We start from the raw sequence: 22,657 nt of genomic DNA on the forward strand, positions 1-22,657 counted from the left end.
GAGTCATAAACAGCAAAGTGCTTATCACTAGAATCTCGAGGCGAGTGATAAGAACTTGTTTAGGACTCAACCTTTAAACAGGCTGAGTCATAAAAATAATCAAGTAACTTATCGCTCCTGTCTTTAGGCTTGTCACCAGCATTCCTAAACTTACTACTAGCAGCTTTAGACTTCTTGCAAGCATACCAATATTCGTTACTAGCATCTTGTGGCTAGTCACTGGATGCACTAGAGACTAGCCACGAAATGCTAGTGATACGTTTAGAAACGCTAGTTGTTCAACAAGAAATACTAGTAGGATGCTTTTGGGAACAGGTGATTTACCTGTCTAGACATGCTAGTAACTAGCCTCGAGATGCTAGTGATAAGTATTTTGTTGTTGTGACAATAAATTTCACCTGCCCTGCAAAAATGTTTAAAATTCAAAATCCCAATGTGGGAATCTAGGGAGGCACAACTAGCCTAGAAATGCTAGTTGTGAGCCAAGTTATGCTAGTGAGTAGTTCAGGACTGCTAGTGGGTAGCCTGGGATTGCTAGTACCTAATTTAGCTAGACTAGTGACTAGTTTGGGGATGCTAGTGACTTGTGTAGGGATGCTAATAAAGAGTTTAGGAATGCTAGTGGGATACTAGTGACTACCATAGATATGTATAATATGTGTAATAAAGGCCTTTATTATGCATATCAATGCATAGATATGCTAGTGATGCTAGTAGGCTAACCAGTTTAGCCCACAGATGCTAGTGCTATGTTCTGGAATTGCAGCTGGTAGCCTGAGGACCTCGTAGGATGCTTTCTGGAACAGGTGATTTACCTGTCTAGACATGCTAGCAACTAGCCTCGAGATGCTAGTGATAAGTATTTTGTTGTTATGACAATAAATTTCACCTGCCCTGCAAAAATGTTTAAAATTAAAAGTCCCAATATGGATATGGGAACCTCGGGAGGCACAACTAGCCTAGAAATGCTAGTTGTGATTGATCCTAGGTATGCTAGTGAGTAGTTCAGGACTGCTAGTGGGTAGCCTGGGTTTGCTAGTACCTAATTTAGCTATACTAGTGACGGGTTTGGGGATGCCAGTGACTAGCGTAGGGATGCTAATAATGAGTTTAGGAATGGGATACTAGTGACTACCATAGATATGTATAATATGTACAATAAAGGCCGTTATTATACATATCTATGCAAAGGTATGCTAGTGATGCTAGTAGGCTAACCAGTTTAGCCCACAGATGCTAGTGCTATGTTCTGGAATTGCAGCTGGTAGCCTGAGGACCTAGTAGGATGCTTTCTGGAACAGGTGATTTACCTGTCTAGACGTTCTAGTGACTAGCCTCCAGGTGTTAGTGACAAGCACTTTGTTGTTATGATAGTAAATTTAATTTTCCCTGCGGGAAAAAAAAACAAAACAAGCAAAAACAACAACTTGTTGGAGTCTTTTCAGCTCGTTTGAAAACACAGATGATGTCACCGCCGACCTGCTGCTGACTGACACGCGCAGGACGAGGAAGTTTGAGTCCGTGTGCTGCTGGCTGCGCAACCGCCTCCTGCTCTGCATTTCCTCAATCCCTCTGATTCTCAGCGACAACATGGGAGCCTGAAGGCAGAGAACCGAGACGGAACCCGAACATGAAGCTCCGAGGTAAGAACCGACGCTTTTCTCCGTTTGGTTTGTGAGCGAACGGCCGCCGTCAGCGAACCGAGCCGCGGAGCCGCAAGTCCGCCTCCAGAGCTGCTGCTCCACTCAGACCTGAACAGACACAAGATCGATATAAACGCAGAAGACTCAGTAGTTGTTCAAGGAATATTACAGGAATGATTCTCCAGGCAATTGTATTGATTGTAAAGAGAAAAAGCAATCAGTTCGTTAAAGTATATAATCATTAGTAATAATTCTGTTATAACCGCTGTATTAATTGTTGTTATTATAGTTTTATTACAACGTTTTATAGAAATAAGATAGACATTTTTAAAAATGATTTGTACTATGAACACACCTGAACCTAAACTAAACCACCTGAGAACAGGTGTACGCCCTGCCTGCTTTTCTCCTCCTGGTGCTGCATTCAGGTGCTGTGGGAATCAGGGACACCACGTTCAAGTGTTAATAAGTTTCTTGCGCCTTTTTTTTTTCTCTTTTAAATATTTGAATTGTAAACTACAACCAATCAGACAGATGAATTTAAGAAAAGGTTGCAGAATATAGAATTATTTTACTCTTTCTGCTATGTTTAGCAACTTACCTGCGTCAGTTATTAGTCTAGAAATGCTAGTGACTAGCCAATGGATGCTAGCAACTAGCCTAGAAATGTGATTGACTACCCAAGGGATGCTAATAGGCTGAAAAGGTTTAGGAATGGTAATTGCTAATGTAGGGATACTAGACTACAAATGCTATTGACTAGCCTGGCAGTGCTAGGAGATTGCTTGAACAGGTGCATTAATTAGGTTGCAAATTGCTAGTCTAGATATGCTAGTAGCTAGGCTGTTGATGCTAGCAGCTAGCCTAGAAATGTGATTGACTACCCAAGGGATGCTAGCAGGCTTAAAAGTTTAGGAATGCTAGTCGCTAACCCATTTATACTCACGACTAGTCTAGAAAGGCTACTGACTTGCCTGGCAATGCTAGTAGACTGCTTGAACAGGTGTATTAATTGGGTTGCAAATTGCTAGTCTAGATATGCTAGTGGCTAGCCTAGCAATTCTAGTAACTAATTCAGGTATCTCTGTGACTACCCTAAAGATGCTAGTGTTAAGCTTAGGATGCTAGTTAGTAGTTTAGGAACACTAGTGACAAGCCTGGTAATGCTGGGATGCTAGTGATTAGCCAAAAAATACAAGTGGCCAGCCTTCAGATGCTAGTGATGCTAATAGGCTAGCTGGTTAAGATATGCCAGTGAGTATAGCAAAGGTACTAGTGATATTTTTAAGAATGCTAGTTGCTAGCTTATGGATGCTAGTAATGCTACTTGCTTGAACAGGTGAATTACATGTCTTGGAATGCAAATTGATAGTCTAAATATGGTAATGGCTAGCCTATGGATGATAGTCACTGGTTTAGGAATGCTAGTTGGATGGCAGTGACCACTATATGAATGTTAGTGACTAGCCTAAATATGCTAGTCATGCAAGTAGGCTAAGTAATTGAGGTATGCTAGGGACCAGCCTAAAGATGTTAGCGCTCAGTTTAGAAATGCTTGCTGCTAGCCTAGGGATGCTAGCAGAGACGCTACCTTGAACAGGTGAATTACCTGCCTTAGTTCTGCTAGTCTAGATACACAAGTGTCTCAGGATGCTAATGATTAGCAAAATAAGTCACACATCCAGTGGGTAGTGACGTAATCATGTGAATTACAGGTAATTCAAAACCTGGGTTCTGGTGCTGAAGCTCTTTGTTTATATTTAATCTTTTGGGGAGCTAAATAATACAGAATAAGTCTGATATCTCCAGGAATAATACATGTTTGTTTTAGTTATGATGATCGGTTTGCCTCCTACCAAAACGTTTTTACTTTCTTCCAAAGTTTGTTGCCTTTATATAATCAATTCCACTTTCAAACAGCAACCAAGTTGATAATCAACAAGAAAACTGAGCAAAGTCACTGAGCAAAGAGGTTGTAGCTGACGGACTAAATAAAAAAATCCAACTTGAACAACTGTTGCAGCACCAAGTCAAAGAGACAAAAAACAAAAAGAAAGACACAAATAATCACCCACAAAGTAAGTCAGAGTGAAAGCTGGTCAGTGGGAGTTCTCAGTTTCTTCAGAATACGAGCGGATGTGAAGACTGAGGTTAATACAGAAAACCTCTTCGTAAAGTTGATCCAGACAAAACAGAAAAGGGTATCTCAGAGTCAGTCGCTCTCGTCTACTTTGCACAAATTAAGGAAACGGTTTCTATTTCTGGTGAAGTTCTAATTCTTTTGAAGTGTTATTTCTTCGGCTCCTGTGTGGGATGGACTTCCTGTCTGCGGCCACACTGATGATACTGATTCTAGGAATTTATTTCACTTCTGCGAACTGAGCTGACAGACTGATTTCAGTCGAACAGGCCAAAGAGAGCGCTGTTGTGGAGGAAAAAAATATGCTTATAATAAAAATTTTGCTTATTTCCTCAGCCCAGCTCCACCCCTACATCACCTGACGATATCGACCAATGGGCTGAGGACGTGGGCGGGGCCAGGATGAGTGCTGAGTTGCTATTGGAGGAGACGCTGATCAAGCGTTCGCAGCAGAAGAGGAGGACGTCGCCGCTAAACTACAAGGAGCGACTGTTCGTCCTCACCAAGAACCGGCTGACGTACTACGATGGAAAAGCTGAGGTTGTTTTTACTGCTTCAGTTATGCTACTTTTATTTCACCTTACAGCTCTGGATTAGCTCTGTTCTTTCTAAATTAACATCTCATCGCAATCAGATGTATTTCACATTCGCTGCACACATCCTAGCTGATAGCTTAGCAACGCTAGTAGGGATGCTTACTTGAAAGATGACTGACATGGATTGGAAATCGAGCTGCTAATATGACGAGCAACTGACTAGCAACTAATTAGGCCGAGGATGCTAGCTGCTGTTTTAGAAATGTGATGCTAGTAACTGCTAGTAATTTAGGTATGCTAGCAACTAGCCTTGGGATGCTGGTAATACGTTTAAAATTTTTACTTGCTATCGTAAGGATGTTTATAAACATTGTTGCTTGAACAGGTGGATTACGTGTCTCGGGAGGCAATTTGCTAGTCTTGATATTATTGACTAGCCTTGGAATGCTAGTTGTTAGATTAGGAATGCTGTTAGCGACTTGCCCAGAAATACTAGTAGCCTAGGGATGATAACAATTAGTCTAGAAAGTTTTTGACTAGCAGTTGCAAGCTTTGAAATACCAGTGAGTAGCCTAGGAATACCAGCAACTAATTTAAGTATGCTAGCTGTTAGCCTAGGAGTGCTAATAGAGACGCTTGTTTGATCAAAAGAATCACATGGATTTTGATGCAAGTTGCTGGTTCAAATATGCTATTGACTAGTCTTGGGATAGAAGTAGCTGGTTTAGAAAATGTGCCTAGGAATGCTAGTCATGGGTTCAGGAATGGTATTAGCTCGCTTAGGGATGCTAGTAGAGACGCTTGTGAATTGCCTGGATGCAAGTAGCTAATCTTGATATGCTATTACTTAGCTTAGAAATGCTAGTCAGTAGTTTAGGTCTGTTACGACTAGGGATGAGTTCAGGAACGCTAGTTGCTGGCCCGATTTGCTAGTAGGGGAGCTTATGAACTACCTGGGTGCTAGTTGAAAATCTTGACATGCTACTGATTAGCCAGTGACCTAATTTAGGCACAGTAGTTGCTAGGGCAGGGATGTTAGTTTATAGCCAAGGAATGGCCAAAGGGTAGTCGTGCGTGGTGTAGATGTGCTAGCAGCTAGCCAAGGAAGCTTGTTTGTATGGAATCTTTTGTCCATGCAGGTAGTTGGCACAGCGGCTATGCTACAAGGGTGGTCAGTGCACAATAGTTGGGTACATATCCTGGGTTGATTTTACAGTTAGCAGGTAGTTAGCTTAGCTTAGCATAAAGTCTGGAAACTAAGGGAAACAAAGTTCTAGCTCCCAGCCAATAATTATTGTTACATTTATTAATGTTCGACACAGCCAGGCCTGCTGCTACGCTAATGGCTCTAACATCATATTCACTGTACAGACATGAAAGTTGCATACATTTTTCTTTAAATTAGAAAAATAAAAAACAAAAATCAGACACAGATTCTGAAGCTAAACACCCACACCACAGTTTACAGTGCTGTTGTCACACATGCATTCACAGTGGAAGGAAGTGACAGTTTGTTTTAGGTTTCTTCTGAAAAACCTTCAACGAGCATGTGATTACTTCTTATCCGATAAGCTGCAGATGGAATCTGATATGACAAGAATACAAGAGGACGTGACACGTCTGAGCGTGGAAGTCTGCCCTCGATATTGCTGTTATTAAAAATAGCAGAGCGACAACAAGCTGTCACTGACTTTCTGTTTCAATCGATCAACAGAAGAAGTTCAGGAGAGGCTCGATTGAACTGAGTCGCATCAGATGTGTGGAGATTGTGAAGAACGGAGGAGGGATCATCCCCTGCCAGAACAAATACCCCTTTCAGGTACGAGAATGAAGGGAATGATGGGAAATGTAGTGTTGCTATGGAAAAAATGGACTGTTTATTGCTACGTATTCGTCTGACTGACACACAAATCATCTTTAAACTGTATTTTGCTGCAAATATCTTTGTTAAACATGAAACTAATTTACATTTTTAACCGGAAACTTCACTATTTTTTACCTAGTGTGTTTAAAGACAGTTTTTGTTGTGTGTGTCCAGGTGGTTTACGACACCAACACCCTCTATGTCTTCGCTCCGAGTCACAACAGCAGAAGTGTTTGGGTCCAGAGCCTCAAAGAAGGTCAGTTATGTTCAGTTCAGTGGAAGCAGCACACTCAAGATTACACTCTCAGTTTGTGTATCTGAACTGCAGCAATGTTTTCTCACTTTGAACCCCACATCTGAAACTGGTTTTCACACCTTTGATGCAGGCCTGTTTCTGACTGTTTCCACTGCTCTTGTCAGGTTTCACCTGAGTCGACCTGCAGCTGACGATTATTTCTCATGATTTCCAGTTGATTCGTTTGGTCAGAAAATGGTGAAAATGGTCAGTTTTGTTTTGTCCACAACCAGGAAAATATTCACATTTGAGAGGATGTGATCAGAGAATTTAGTTTTTACTGTTTTAAAAAATTACTCAAATCCATCGACTTACCATCTGAAGCCAAAATTTCTGAGATTACACAATCAACCAGAGCCAGAAAACTAAAAACAGAAAGAAACTTTGGGTATTCAACTTTCCGACGGTCCTTGAAGTAACCTTCTGCGACGTGCTGCTTCGTCTCCAAAGGGATCCAAATCTAAGCTTAAAATTGTTTATTTTCATGCGCTGAAATTAAAATAAAACTGAGATTGAAAAAGAAACCCAAAAAATTCTGCACCTCCTGGTCCGACTGTGAAGTCATGAGTGACTGAGCTGCAACCAGAAGTCTCCTGACAAAACTTCTGGGAGTTTTCGGCTGAACTGCATTCAGTGTTGATGAAATAAGGGCTGGGAGACGTACTGTATATACACTTGAGGGATCGTTTTTTATTAATTCCAGCAGCAGCAGGCATACATATGTGATTATTTGCAGCTCAGAAGTTGCCCCAGGCTCTGGAGCTAATATGACTAACGTCGTGACCGTTGATGATCATTTGAATCCGCTGCTGACTTCAGAGCGGTGGTTTTGTGATCGTGAGGCTTGGACAGATGTGACTGACAGATAGCGTGAGAGGTGACAGAAGCATGCTGGTGTGTGTGTTGTTTTTTTTACACAACAGGAAGCTGGTTAAGGGAGTTTGGCTGAGTGGGCCCTGAGTCTTAACTGATTCAGGTAATAGCACGCAGACGTGGAGCGACTGAACACTTTGCGACGGCCTCATTATCTCCGGTGTCGTCTTTGGAGCAGCAGTGGTGCCAGTTTACTACAACAAACACGAACTGAAGCTCAAAAAGGGAGCAAACTGAACTGGGTTCACTTCATTCCGGTTTACGTCCCCCAAAGGATTATGGGACATGAGCACAATTATTTTCCAAATCTATGGAAACAGTTCGTGTTCGGGGTTTTTGAACGGCTTCCGATATTCAAACAAGTACTCATGACACATTAAAAACGGTCTCCAACAACTCGCCAAGCTACTATTAATGGTGAACCGTCTACACCTCTGAATTGTGTCGATGTCAATTTGCTTTTTTAATGAATTTACAGTTTACAAAGTCATGGTTTCAACCAACAAATCCAAGAGTTGGCAGACAAAAAATGAGAAACCTGCTCTTGTCTACATCAGTTTGACTCAATTTCAAAACTTACAACTTCCAGTGGTAGTTTTCTGCTGGGTGTCAGTGGCCTGATTCAAATTTGAAAATGTACAACGGACATTAAACGAGCTTAATTGGATGGATGTTACTGCACAAGCAAATTCAAATCTCAACCAACACTTCTGAACAATTTACATTTTTTAAAATAAAGAAAGTACATAAACGTGACTATGAGGTTCTCCTGAGCTGTTTGGCACCTTTCAGCTCATTGTTTTGGTTTTTCCTCTATTAGCATTCTGTCACAGCGTCGTCTTTGGGCGCAGCAGACGGACCTTTTCGAGATGGAAAGTTTTTTTTTTTTTTCTCTCACGTTTTGTCGATTGCCTTTGTGTCTTTGTGTGTGAATCCAGAGATCAAAGACAACCCGGCGGTCTTGATGAAGTTTCACCCTCAGTTCTGGCAGGAGGGGGCGTGGCTCTGCTGTCGCCAGGCAGACAAACAGGCGCTGGGCTGCGAGGAGTACAAACTGTTCGGAGACAGTAAGAGACGCATCTTTGTCTTTCTGTGCTTTTTTAAAAATTCATTTTCGAGCATCTTGACGTTAACCACCACAACCCTGCCTGACCTAAAAACCAACCAGCAGACCTTTGTTGTCGTCACTGAGCTCAGTTAAACCTCAACCGCTCACAAAGGCAGCAAGAAACTAAACTGAACAGCAGAGCACGAACCCTGCAGCAAGCACACATTACAAAATGGGCCTTTCTTCAAATGTGAACACGATGAAAGGGTTTGCTTTTTGGGCCTCACCGGTCCACCCGTTCACTTCTGAATAATTCTGTTCAAATACTTCAGAATTGTACCTCGATCTGACATTTGTGTCAACATTTAATAAAAATACAAACCGTGTAGCACTACAGACCTTTTTAGCATCTTTTAGCTCATGGTCTTGGTTGTGGGGTTTGCTTGCTTTTAAGTCTGTGGAGTAGTTAAGATGGATTTCAAATTCAATTCATGTAGGCCTCCCAACACAGCTCTGAAATGTTGGACCGGGACCCTCTGAAGGCGTCCTTTGGGGTTTAGAAGCAGGACGTTGGCAGCGGATCCTTTGGGTTCTCTGGGTCGTGTGGTTGGGATGCTAGAACCACTCTAAAGCAAGTCCAAAACCAAGTCAAATACAAGTCCGAAACAAGTCTCAAACCAAGTCCAAGATCAAGTCCAGAAGTTGGTCTAAAACCCAAACCAAAGACTAATTCAACATAGAGTCAAAAACTAAATCCAGAACCAGTCTAAAACTAGTCCAAAACCAAGTCATAAACCAGTCTAGAGCGTTCAAACATCAAACGCTAAAGCTTGATACTTTAGCACTGGTGGCTAAAACAAAGCAGAGCATGTTGGAATTATTTTTTCTACCAAAATATTTAGTAGAAAACAGAGAAGACATCATGACTGTGCGCCGAATGGTCGAGCTGTGAAAAGGAAGAAGATCGCACAAGTATGGCTTTTGCGGTTGCAATTGGAACAACAGCGACAACCCTGAAAGAGTTGTAGTTGAAGTAGCAGCTGCTGGACAGACAGAAGTTCTAAGATCTTCAGAAGTCTCGGGCTGTGTTCGCCCCACTGTGAAGAATCATCACTGAAGCCGTCCAGTCTGTAACCAGCTCAACACAGAGGCGTTGTTCTGCCGACCTACCGTAGCATGAATAAAACTATGTGTAGGGAAGCTTCTGTAGTCTGCATTGGTCAACGTATGAGGATACAGAAAACCATAAATTTGCATGAACACTGGCCCAAGGTATCGACTACAGTATAGGAGTATAAATCAAGCCGAGCAGTGAGGCTTTAAATATACACCGTAAGACCTCTAGCTTACCTCATTCTAAACCCCTTTATTTCTGTTTTATTTAGACGTTTTTTAATGTAGTGTATCTTCTTATACTAGTCTTTATCTGTCTGAATGTACTTCTGGTGGGAAGAAAATTGCAGAACATGATTCTTTCACGGGGAGATTATGATGATATTTGCAGTGAATCTGAAACAAGAGTTCAGTTGTTGATCATCCCAAACCAGAGCAGCAGTGAGGGGTCAAGAGGCCACAGTGATCTGAGAGTCCTGACGATACAACAAAAAAAGAAAACGCTCAAGGTTTGTGCTTGACTCACTGTTTCTGTTCCTCTTTTGTAGTTTCCAGGAAGCCTTTGCCCCCGATTCCTGGAGAGGAACCTACAGAAGTGAGGGTAACCGCTAACCACTCAAGCGGACAGATTCACCAGCACCATTGTGCATCGATATTATCTCAAGGGTTTCGTCATTCTTTGTTCTGCAGCCTCGCCCTCCGCCTCCTCCCGTCCCGCTGGACTCTGAGGAGGAAGACGAGGATGAAGACGACGACGAGGAGGACGAGTTGGTGGTGGTGGCTCTGTACGACTTCCCGGGAACCGAGCCCCACGACCTGAGTCTGGTCAAAGGCGGCGAGTACGTCATCCTGGAGAAATGTGACGTGAACTGGTACAAGGCGCGCAACAAATATGGGTGAGTCAACGCAGCCGTGATTGGTGGACTGTCACGCTGTTGTTAAATACGTTCTACCTGAGGTGTTACGTTACGGGTTTTTATCTTCAGCGATCTGTAAACCAGGCTGTTGCTCTTTAACGAGGGGTTAAAAACTGAAAAACGCAATTTGAAAACACGTTACAGGATGCAGTTAGAGCGACAGGAAGGCCACATGTCACAGGAGCTGCTAATCAAATATTCAGAGCAGAAACAAAACGTGAGCACATGTAGGCGATAAAACAAGACTCAAAGGAGGAAAGCAGCACCTTCCAGTCGCTGTTGTATTGGTTCCCACTTAGTGGTCTTAATATTTCAGATTTACTTTTATTTTAGAAGCTGATCTTACACGTTGCTTTTCTGTTTGCCTTCAACTTTTTAGTTCACATACATGAATCTACAAGTTTTATCCCGTCTTCCTGTTTGGTGAAAATTTCGTTGCTGCCAGACTGATATCATGTTTAGTCGACTCAAGCTGTTTAAAATGATTTTTTAGTTTGATCTATGTTGATGTCAACCTGTTTCCATCGCTCCAGAAAAACTTAATTTATCGCAACTTCTACTTAAGGTTGATGAAATGCAAGAGAAGGAAAGAAGATCTTCCTTTGGAGAAAACTCATATTCACTTTAAAATACGAGGAATTAAGAGTTTGCCACTAATATTACCACTTCGTGGGCCGACTGGATTAAAATTAGACACCGGAGTGGATTGATTCCTTCAAGAAAAACAAATTCTGATTGGCTTGTTGAAGTCAGTTTTCAGGAGCTTTGTGGGCTCAGTGGTGCCCCTTGTGGCAGCTGGAGGAAAAACAGCTGCTGTGACTGCAGTTCCCACTAGCTGTGTCTCCGTCAACTTATTTTTATTACAAATGTTGCATCACGAAAACTAAATGGACATAGCAACAATAAAAAAAAACGAAAATCAGTTTCACGAATGTTTTTACGGTCACTCAACGTGGTTTTTGTTCTTTGAAAGGTTCTGATGTAGCAAATATTTAACTCACACGTCTGTCTGGATTAATGACCGTGAAAGTTCGTGGACTTGGCTTTAGGCACATCGATAAGTTAAATGTAGCCTCCTTCAGGAGGGGTTTCTGACTGTTTGTTGAACACTGCATTCAGGCTGACCACTGGCCACGGCGCTGGACGTCGATGCTGCATTTTGTTCTGACGTCTGCGTCCTTGTGTGTTTTGTTTGTCTGGTTTGTGTTTCACAGCGAGGAAGGCTACATCCCAAGTAACTATGTCACGGAGAAGAAATCCGGAAACCTGGAGCAGTTTGTGTGAGTGCGTTAATCATTCCCCCATTTAAAGTTACACATTAAAGTAATAGTTGATGCTGGCTGGATCCAAACGAAGGGACTTGTTGACTGTACAAACTTGTGCCAATGAAGTTCGGCTATAAAGAGGGCTTTCCACCATTTGTCAAGTCTGCATGCACACGTTTCAGAGACATAAGGTGTGCCCATCTACCAAAGAGTTGGATACATTTTGAGTTTCTAATAACACATATTAGGGGCAGTAGTGTTTGGCAGTCTCGGGATTTGGTATTTGGGTTGTTAGTCCCCTGCACTGTGTCAGCATTTATTAAACAACGTATGCAGACAGAAGAGCAGCTTCTCAACACTGAGCCCAACCAACCGTCGTACACATTAAAACCGACTGATTCACTGACGGGTAGTGAATAACATCGATCGTCTCGTTAAAAAGCACTGCTCTGCTGGAAAACCTTCATGTGGACGTTACTTTAACATGGACCACCCACCAGAACGTTGTTGCAGTCCAGGCACACTGACCCACGGTAACAGAATTTAGCATGCTTCGGACTGTGTTTTAGACTGCTTCTGGACTTGATTTAGGACTGCTATGGACTGCTTTTTGACTTGGTTTTGGACTAGTTTTAGGCAGGCTTTGGATTAAGTTTTAGACTTTGCATCATACTGGTCTTTGGACTGGGCTTTAGAATGTTCTGGGCTGCTTCTGGACTTGATTTTGGGCTGTTTTAGACTTTGCATTGGACTGGTCTTTGGATTGATGGGACTGCTTTTGGACGTTGAATGTTTAAGACTGGTTTATGGCCTAGTTTTGGACCCGTTTTAGACTGCTTTTGGATTTGGTTTTAGACTTTACATTGGACCATTCTTTCAGTTAGCTTTTAGACTGGCTTCAGACTGCTTCTGGACTTGATTTTGGACTTGCTTTTAGACTTATTTTGGACTGATATTGAACTTGGTCTGGACTGGGCTTAGACCATATTAGACTGCTTTTGGACTGTGTTTCTAAAAAGGCCTTGAACTGATTTTGGACTTGTTTTTTTGCCTCTTTGTCAGACTTGATTCTTGACTTGTTTTGGACTTGCATTGGGCATGATTTTGGACTGTGACAGACTGGTTTTTGACTTTGTTTTGGACGAGTTTTAGATATGTTTTGGATTTAGTTTTTGACTTTATGTTGAACTAGTCTTTGGATTGGGGTTAAGATTAACTTTTGACTGCTTCTGGACTTGATTTTGGACTTGGTTTGAGACTTGTTTCAGACTTGTATTTGACTTGGTTTTAGACTGTCCAACATTTCAGAGCTGTGTTGGGAGGCCTACACAGTATTAGACAGATTGTTTTAAGGTTGTGCTAACCGGACTATACCCTCCACTAAGTAATTAGGGTCGACTCTTAGCATTATCTGACTCGACTGCCATTTAGATCATACATAAAAAGCTTCACATAGCCAAAACAACTAGACCAATCAACTTAGTGTGCTAGTCAGCTTCTACAGACACGTTTCCAAGCATGACCACAATCCTCCCCCCTCTGCTATTCACACAAGGTACAACCAGGAGGTATAAGTAGGCCAAGAAAGCACGACCTTTTACCACAGAAAACAGGTGATTAGCTACATGCATGTCTGCATGGTTCAACTGCTAGCTAATGTTTGATTCGAGTGCTTCACCTTCATCTTGCAAAGCTAACCATTAAGTCATTTCCCTTTTTGACGACGACAGCAAAATGACTTCCGGACTACCGCTAACCGTCCAGTTGCTGCACTCCCGTGGCCGAAGATGAAACGTGCCATTTTTCTGGAGATCTGTATAGTTTATTCTGGAGGTATTCTTCACCCTGTTAGGGCCTAGTTTGTGTTGGACATTTGGATTCAGCCAGTTTGTATTTATGAACATCTTGTAAAGCTGACGGACGATCGGAGAAAGACTCATGTTTTGTTTGTTTGTTGTAGTTGGTACAGTAAACAAGTCAACAGGAACAAGGCAGAAGAGCTTCTGAGAAAGGAGGTGAGTCTCTCCTCCCTTTATTTGTTTCCTAAACTCTTTGTTGTTCTTCCTTTCCCTTCTATAACTCCTTCTTAGACACTTTTCTTCATTCTTCTTTCCTTTATGAATCCTCCCATTTTTCTTGTTTTGGCCCAGGAACAGGCCTAGATGGGGTTTTTTTTCTCCCTCTCTCAAAGATATACAAAACCAAATAATCTCATCCAGTTTTCAGCTTGTGTTCTTATGTGCATGTCGCCCCCTGCAGGACAAAGAAGGAGCCTTCATCGTCAGAGACTCCAGCACACCAGGAACCTACACTGTCTCTCTTTACGCCAAGTCTGTCGCAGGGTAACGTACATGTGTCAGATCTGTTGTGTTCATTCAGTCAGTAAGGTTTGTTTGTTGTGCCAAACTGTCTCCATACTGGGCAAGCAGCCGCCGAGAGCTTCAGGTTCTTAACACAGATTTCTTACCTTGATTTTTCTTATGTATGACCCTAAAAGGTAGAGGAAGGAAAGTGGTGTGAGCAACCTTTGTCTTTAAAATGTCACCTCAGTTTTTAAGGTACTCTCAGGTTGCTCGAAGCATCTCGGAGAACCACAGTTCCTCTGTCTGCCTCTGTGATGTTGGGATCAGGGTTCTGGTTTGGCACAGGGTCTTGGATTTGGTTGTAGCTGTTTTTTAGACCGAGTTTTAGCATTTGGTGAGAGTCTTGGCATCAGACTGGACTTTGGACTTGATCTTGACCTAGTTAGACTGCTTTTGGACTTGATCTTGACCTAGTTAGACTGCTTTTGGACTTGATTTTCAGCAGTCTTTTGGCCAGTTTTCTGACTTGCTTTAGAAGTTTACACTGGTTTTGCATTTGGTCTTAGACGCTGTTCTAAACTGGTCTTTGAACTGGGTTGTAGACTGGTTTTAGGCTGCTTTTGGACTCTATCTTGGACAGGTAGTTGCCTGTTAGGGTTGTTTAGATTTAGTTTTGGTTTATACTGCTTCAGAAATTGACTTTGGACTGGTTTTAGACGGGTTAGAACCTATGTATTTGTTGTTGATCTTGGTTTTGGACCAGTATTGGACTTGGTTTGGGCTGGTTTTGTACTGTGTAAGACTGCCTTTGTACTCAAAGCCTGTGTCAGCTGCAGCGTTGTGATGTTTTGTTTGTAGGGACGGAGGTGCAAGTATAAAACATTACCACATCAAGGAGACGCAAAACGTACCCGTACAGTTTTACCTGGCAGAGAAGCACCTGTTCGACTCCATCCCCGAGCTGATCGACTACCACAAACACAACGCAGCAGGTAAACGACTCGCATGCAACACAATCAGCTCATACTGACCACTAACCAGCTAGAATCTAGATTTTAAATCAAGATTTTAAGGTTTGGTTTGGGTTTCCAAATGAACGGCGCATCACAGATAAGTCGCTCAACAACTGCTGTAAAGTTGAAAATCAGACGATTCTTTCTGTTTTTTGCAGTTTTTTGTTTTGTTAAGACGGCATGTCTTTTAAATCTACCAGCGAGGCGGGCTCAGAGTTAATCATTCTGTATAAAGTTTCAAAGGTTAATTTCCCAAAACATTATTTATAATCAGATCTGACAAAATGTGAAGCTTTAATGAGCAACAATTTCAAGTAAACGTTAGCTTAAATGATTTATTTTGACAGATTGTCAGATAAAACTGAATTTTATGAAATTTTAGAGTTCAGTTTAGGTGGGATTTTCCAGATGGAACGGCATGTTTAAAGTTTAAAATCCCCAAATTCCTTCTGTTTTTGTCGTGTCTGGTTGATAAATGGAACCATTTTGGAGTTTTTTTTAAAGATTAGATGTTTTTTTTTAAAAACTTGTTCTTTGCGTGCTGACAGCAGGTTTAGTTGGGTGGTAATTCTCTGTCACTGGGTTCGTCCTGACACATTTCTCATTTTACTAACTCTTTAGATAAATCCTACAGATTACTCCTCCAGACTCATGAAACGCTTCTAGAAGTTAATGTCTTCACTGTCTGTCTCAGGTCTTGTGGCCAGATTGAGATATCCAGTCGGAAAACAAGACAAATCAGCTCCGTCCACGGCTGGATTCAGCTACGGTGAGTTCAGACAGTTTATTTTTATTTACACAAAGCGTTCCGTCTGACCTTTAAACTTGTTGCCCCTCCAGAGAAGTGGGAGATCAACCCCAGCGAGCTGACCTTCATGAAGGAGCTGGGCAGCGGCCAGTTCGGCCTGGTGAGGCTCGGGAAGTGGAGGGCTCAGCACAAGGTGGCCATCAAGGCCATCAGGGAGGGAGCCATGTACGAGGAGGACTTCATCGAGGAGGCCAAAGTCATGATGTGAGGATGGGAGGAGATGGAGGGAGGGAAGAGGTGAAGGGAGGTGGAGGAAGAGGGGCAACTGAAAGGAGTAAAGGTGAAAGAAAACTGGGAGATCAGGAGGAAAAACAAGGCAGGAAGAACAGAAAGAAGACTTAAAGTATGAGGCAGAGTCAATTCAGACGCTGCAGAAAGATGTGAGAAGCCATGTTTGACCTCTGCCGCCTTCTAGTGGAGCTTATAAATTACTACAACAACAGATTTCCCCAATTTACAGCAGAAGGCTCAGCAACTATTAGAGCAGTGCAGATGCCGAGGAATGCTTCAGTTTGTTTTTAAGTTGCTGTTCTAATTTTTCAACACATAATTAAAGATTTCTAGAGTTTTCTCATTAGTTTGAACCTGCTGGAAAAAGAGCAGCTGGAACTTAAAACTCCAAGTTAAAGACAGACCAGGAGGAAGTCCAGAAGACGAGAAAGTCCAGCAGCTCGTTGATGGTAGTTTCACCTTCAACAGCAAAGAAAAGAAACGTGGTGATAAATGGGACAATGTTGGGGATTTTTTCAACATTGGGTGCCTTTCAAACTTATGGGCAGGTTCAGAGGGTTAGTCGCTCTGCAGAAAATTTCCGCTATAAATTCAAAACTTTAAACTTTCGGATTGAAGAATGACTGAACTGCAGTCACATATCCAGATAGTTTGAGCCTGAGTCTGTCGTGTCCTCTCCAGGAGACTGTCCCACCCTAAGCTGGTGCAGCTGTATGGCGTTTGCAGCCAGCAGCGACCCATCTACATCGTCACCGAGTTCATGGAGCACGGCTGCCTGCTCAACTACCTCCGGCAGCAGCGGGGCAGCTTCAGTCTGGGCTCGATGCTCAGCATCTCCCTGGACGTCAGCGAGGGCATGGAGCACCTGGAGGCCAACGGCTTCATCCACAGGGACCTGGTAGGAGCCGCTCACCCCAAAAATTCCAGATTTTTGGCTACCTTCTTACTGTTTCTTCCCCTTTGCTTGCTCTGAAGGCTGCCAGGAACTGTCTGGTGAACGAGGCTCTGGTGGTGAAGGTTTCTGACTTCGGCATGGCCAGGTACGACTCCGACGCACTCATCCTTTACTCACAGCGCCTTACAGCAGGTTGGAAGATAAACGTAAATGCTGTTCACGTAGGTACGTGCTGGACGACCAGTACACCAGTTCATCAGGCGCCAAGTTTCCAGTGAAGTGGTCGCCTCCCGAAGTCTTCAACTTCTGCAGATACAGCAGCAAGTCGGACGTCTGGTCCTTCGGTGAGCGCCGATAAATCACCTGCAGCGAGCTCACGTCTGGGTCGGCCTCAGCGTCACGGTAACGTCTCTCCGCTGTTTGCAGGTGTGCTGATGTGGGAGGTTTTCACGGAGGGCCGCATGCCGTTCGAACAGAGTCCCAATCACGAGGTGGTTACCTTGGTAACCCAGGGTCACCGCCTGTACAGGCCCAAAATGGCGACGCCCAACATCTACGACATCATGCAGCTCTGTTGGCATGAGGTAACTCTAACTGCTATACATCCATATGAGTTGGAGGCATAATTTTATTGTATTGGTAACACGGTTGTCACGCCGTCTTCATGGTGTTTCCGTAGAGCTGCAGGACTTGTGTATGTGTCCTGTATGTGACAGGAGCAAATGAAAACTTGGAGGATTGAAGCCAAGCAGCCACTTTAAAACTCTGTGTTTTCCATCTGCAGAGACCAGAAGAGCGAGCGACCTTCTTTCAGCTTTCCCTCCTGATCTCCGACGCTCTGGAAGCCGACGTCCCTCGACTGAACTGACTGACAGCGAGAACCTGACCACTCTCGTCGTCTTAATTTATGCCACAACAGGAAGGACGACCGCCGGAACGGACCAATCACACCGCCCGTTCACCGATGCTCGCCCACCAATCACCTTCGCTTATCCGTTAGTCTGGAACAGCTGCACTCCTGACAGATGTTGGATTAGTTTCAGGGTGAATAACGCCAACATGAACTGACAGCAAACATGGTAACAGGATCTCATAACGGACAGGAGAACCTGAAAGGATCCAGGATCTGCCTCAGAGTTTCCTCGCAGTCAAACGTGAACTGTCCTGGAAATCTCACCAAATCTTCATGTGTGCTTTCTGTGTAATTTACCTGCACAACGAGTCTGTTTCCATGTAATTCCCATTAAAGAGTCCATATCATGGTTTTTTGCTTGAGCTGACTTTTTAGACAAATTGCAGTTATTTCACCTGATCTGCTTAAAACAGCTGAACGCTAACGTCGGAGCTTCCACCAAAGTTTTGATGCAAATACCAACCAAATTTGCTTCGTAGGAGAAATGTACATCCACAAGTGGAAAGTTAATATTAAAGAAGGCAAATTAGGATTTTGGGGGGTTTTCTCTTCATCTCAAAGGCTACTTCTCACCATGAAACGTTTCTGAGAACTGTGTGAATACGGCCACTTCTCAGAAAATAAACTGCTGATTGCACAATATTATCAAGACGCCCACCGCAGGCTGCCTCATGATTGAGGAAGTGCGTCTGGTTTCCATAGCCGTATCAAAACAAAGACTCTATTTTACTGGTTCGCGTTGAAGGCGGTAAGTTGTTCTTTAAGTTCATTCATGTTTAGTTTTAGCTCAAGTCTGGGTTTAGTTTGAAATTGAAAGTTAAGTTCATGTCAACACGAACTGTTTTTAAGTGAAATAGGTTTTGTTAAATCAAATGTGACTTTTATTTTGTAAATAAATCTTTTGTCGGTCAAAATGTCAATCCAGATCAGGTTGTATCACGACGTCTCGGGGCACTTTGACGTCGTCACAGTGCTACAACCTTCAATAAATAGCAATATGCCCACTGTCACAAGGAAATGTGACCGTTACACTGACGAGCCTGTTGTGAACGTTCCACATAACGAACGGGATATTTTGAATTTTTTCCATCACAAATTATCAGGACTCCAAGCTTTGATGTGGATGCACTGAAAGTAAACTGATAATAAAATGGACCAGAAGTGACACTTTTAGTTTTGCTGACTTTCTAAAAGTAAAAAATAATCAGATAAACAAATAAAACACATGGTTAAATCTACAGTGAGCACTATAGAGGTTTTAATTGGGGTTATCAGCGAGCAGCTTGATTGTATTAAGAATTAAATCGACAACATGGATGTGTTGAAACCACAGAGGAACAGAGTTTGGGGGGTGAAAGAAGATTCGGAGCCCACTGATACGAAGTTTTTCTCTGATGTGTCAGTTGCTGTGATTGTCAACATTTCACTGACATCATGCAAAATATGGCGGCATACGTGATCTGATGCTAAAAGACTGAAGTTCTAGAAGAAGATGAAACAACTGGGGGTTGCGAGGTTATCTCCACAAATTAAATAAAAATTAAAAAGAGATTCAAATTAGCTATAATTATTACAAAAGCTAAAATAATAGTTAAATACTGCTCACCTGTGTGAATCTGCTGCTTCTACAAACTGCGTGTTTACTCAATATTTAGGTTCATACATGGAAACTAGCAAGCAAGGTTTTTATATAACATCTTTACAAGACACGGTAAAGAAGATAAAATACAAAATGCGACAAAGTGAAGTTAAATGGATGAAGTAAAATGACTAAAAACAGCAAAGACAAGCTGAAAAAAGCAGAAACAAATTTCATAGACGAAATAATAAACTGAGCAAAAGGCGGACAAAAGGTTTGAAAAGCAAAAACACGCCAAAGCCCACAATAGATCAGAGAAGACTTAAATGAAATAATAGTGCAGAAAGGTTTTCTAAAAGCATCGACAGCTTAGACTAGACGTAACAAAATAAAATGGAGTGTTTGAAAGCGGTGGAATAAAGGATTGGCTTGAGCTTAGTTTTTAAACGATGACATTTTGGCCAAATCAAAGGCGTTTGACTGATCTATTCTGTGTCGAGCCTGTATCGAATAACTATGAAATAATACGGTTTGTCCCTGTAGAGGCTGGTGCACGAACATTTCAACCACCCCCGAGGTTTGCAGGTGTCTGGTACCATTTCTGAGTGTGGATTGTAGGCTAGTTAGCCGGATATGCTAACGTTAGCACATCACAGCGATAATCAATGTTAAATGCATTCCTCACGTTCTGGTTCTCTGGCTTTGGTTATTCAGCCAAAACACCAGCGTGCTAGCAAGTGGTTCCAGTCCAAATCTTCTTAAAACGTGACCTTCTGCAGCCACCTTGAGAAGGGCGTCGTCCTTCATCCGTTGCTCATTTTGGCTTTCTGTGCAGGCATCGCTAATCAAACAGCATTCTTGTTGATTTGTCTTCTCCACCACACTAACTGAATTGCCTGTTAGCTAATTACTCTGTTTGACTTCCTGGTGCACGGTGCAGTCTCTGTGCAATCCAAAAGGGAGTTTTGTCAACACAGTGGAGTTAACAGAGGTTCTCATGGGTAAGAATGGAGCTCTGGTTGATTCTCATACATACATACGAGGGCATATTAGCGGCCTTGTAGTAAGATCCCTCATTTCTGTGCTTCCCATTTACTATCTATGTAATGTTGCGTTTTCAGAGATCATCACATTGGTTGCTCCATATTTACGTAAAGTTTAGGTATCAGCCACTTCATGCAAAAACAGGGGATCCGCTCACAACTTGCCCTCCAATAACCTTTTAAACCAACAATTGTCTGTCGAAAATGGAGACAGATTTTTTGGCCAACAATTTTCTGCTATAAGAGAAAGTTTCCAAAGGAGCACATTTGTTTTCTCTTCAGATTAAATCCCACACTTCATGTGAAGATGACAGCACTCCAGATGTGGTGTTTCTGGCCCGTTGCTGCTCTCCTCCTTCTCCTGCCCATCGCTCCCACGTTGGCCGAAGTGGTGAGTTCGATGTCGGTCTGCGGCCACTTTCTCCTTGAGGAAACTCCGCCTCAGATCCCGGGTGTCGTGGAAGGCGGGAAAATCCTGAACCAGAACCGATACAAGCCCATCTGCCAGACGTACAGGAACGAGAGGAGGTTTGTGACGCTGTACGACGTCAAGAACAAGATCCCGGTGTTTTCTGCTTACAAGTACAGAGGAGTTGACGGAAAGGGAAGACCCAAAAAACACTGGAAGATTGAGCCGCAGGTAGGTTTCCTCTAAGATTCCACTTTTGGGTACTAGCGCAGTCACATCAGTAATGTAATGACAGAACTAGCATCAGAGGTACTGAAGGACCCATTTGCCACAAAACAACTTCCAACTGCAGGTACTATTTTCTGCCACGCAAACAGCCCTGAATGAGGTTCTACATTTGGGGTTCTTGTATCTCAACAGGCACAAAGGGACAGACCACCCTAAAACGACCTGTAAATTGTGTTGCATTGGGTTGTTCTCATGAAAAATGCCAAATAGTTGAGTAACAAAAAGAAAAGGGAGTCTGTCTTACCTTCACGCAGCTGGCCAGTCACGGCATACTGAAGTATTTGTGGATCTTGCATCAGACCATCTGACATGCAGTTTGGAGAAACTATAAATCCCATTTCTGACTGTACATCTCGTTTCTGATCCAGTTTCTAAAATATTGCTCATGCACAGTCTCCAGGAGCCCTTTCTTACCAAGTATGAGCATTTCAGTTGAAGAACTGAGCAGGTAACAACCCATGCTAGTGTCAACAAACTACTCTGTGGTCCACTGGTTCCTACTTCCTACGACACTGTTACGATGTGAAAGAGTAAGATCTTTTGGGGTGTTTTTACTGTTACGTTATCTTTTTCTCTGCCTTTAACTCTTTACAGCTTGAGAACGAACTTGCCAACAAGAACATGATGAGCAAAGACAAGCAGATATCCTACAAGCATCAGGCCGTCGACACTGATTTCAGAAGCAATGGGACGTTCGACAGAGGTCACATCCTGCCGAGCTCTTACGCCTGCACGGAAAACGACAAGCGCTCGACGTTCACCCTAACCAACGTCGTGCCACAAGCGGGTTCGTTCAACAAGGGCAGCTGGAGCAGGATGGAGCGCTGCGTCCAATGTGTGATGGACAAATACTGCACCAACAGCAGCGGCTTCACCGAGGGCTTCGTGGTAACTGGAGCGCAGCCCGGCTCCGGCAAAGTCCTCAACAACAGGGTCAACGTTCCCTCCGCGCTCTGGTCGGCCTTCTGCTGCTACAGCGCCGACATGCAGGCCTGGATAGCGAGCGCTCACTGGGGCGAAAACGTCCCCGACCGCGCCAAAAACAAACACCTGCAGGCGAAGACGCTGGCGGAGCTTCACGGCCTGCTGAGGACCGAAGACTCCGAGTTCGCAGTGTTTCCTGGAGCTCAGTGTCCTCTGCACACCACCGTCGCCGAGTTCTACCCGAAGGACATCAGCTGCCACTGCCCGCCCAGCGACTCGCCTGCCCCGCAAAGTTCTACATCTGCTTCTCTTACTGCAACATCATGTTCACGTTCCTCAACATCTGCCCCTTGCAGCTCCACATCTGCCCCTCAAACTTCAACATCTGCCCCTCATTGTTCTCCATCTTCCCATCACACTTCTACATCTGCTTCTCTTACTGCAACATCTGGTCCACTTTCCTCAACATCTGCCCCTCGCGACTCCACATCTGCCCCTCAAACTTCAACATCCACCCCTCATAGTTCCACATCTGCCCCTCATACTTCAACATCCAC

The 22,657-nt window shown here is 43.2% G+C and overlaps 1 protein-coding gene across 2 annotated transcripts; it reads left to right on the plus strand.

The window, feature by feature from the left end:
- Positions 1-1,511: 1,511 nt before the first annotated feature.
- On the plus strand, positions 1,512-18,209 carry tec (tec protein tyrosine kinase). Of its 2 annotated transcripts, none has more exons than XM_008290842.1 (18): positions 1,512-1,643; positions 4,120-4,323; positions 6,034-6,138; positions 6,358-6,439; positions 8,290-8,418; positions 10,061-10,113; positions 10,203-10,408; positions 11,644-11,709; positions 13,655-13,709; positions 13,954-14,036; positions 14,856-14,989; positions 15,705-15,779; positions 15,851-16,022; positions 16,731-16,947; positions 17,025-17,089; positions 17,170-17,288; positions 17,371-17,528; positions 17,729-18,209. In XM_008290842.1, the coding sequence occupies exons 2-18, from the start codon at positions 4,186-4,188 to the stop codon at positions 17,810-17,812; spliced, it is 1,941 nt and encodes a 646-aa protein (XP_008289064.1). In that variant the 5' UTR covers positions 1,512-1,643; positions 4,120-4,185; the 3' UTR covers positions 17,813-18,209. The 2 variants fall into 2 exon arrangements, with proteins under 2 accessions (XP_008289064.1, XP_008289065.1); XM_008290843.1 differs by having other exon boundaries at positions 10,061-10,107.
- The last annotated feature ends 4,448 nt before the right edge of the window (positions 18,210-22,657 follow it).

This window comes from Stegastes partitus, unplaced genomic scaffold (assembly GCF_000690725.1).
Source record: "Stegastes partitus isolate 25-593 unplaced genomic scaffold, Stegastes_partitus-1.0.2 Scaffold698, whole genome shotgun sequence".
Taxonomy (NCBI): Eukaryota; Metazoa; Chordata; class Actinopteri; family Pomacentridae; genus Stegastes; species Stegastes partitus.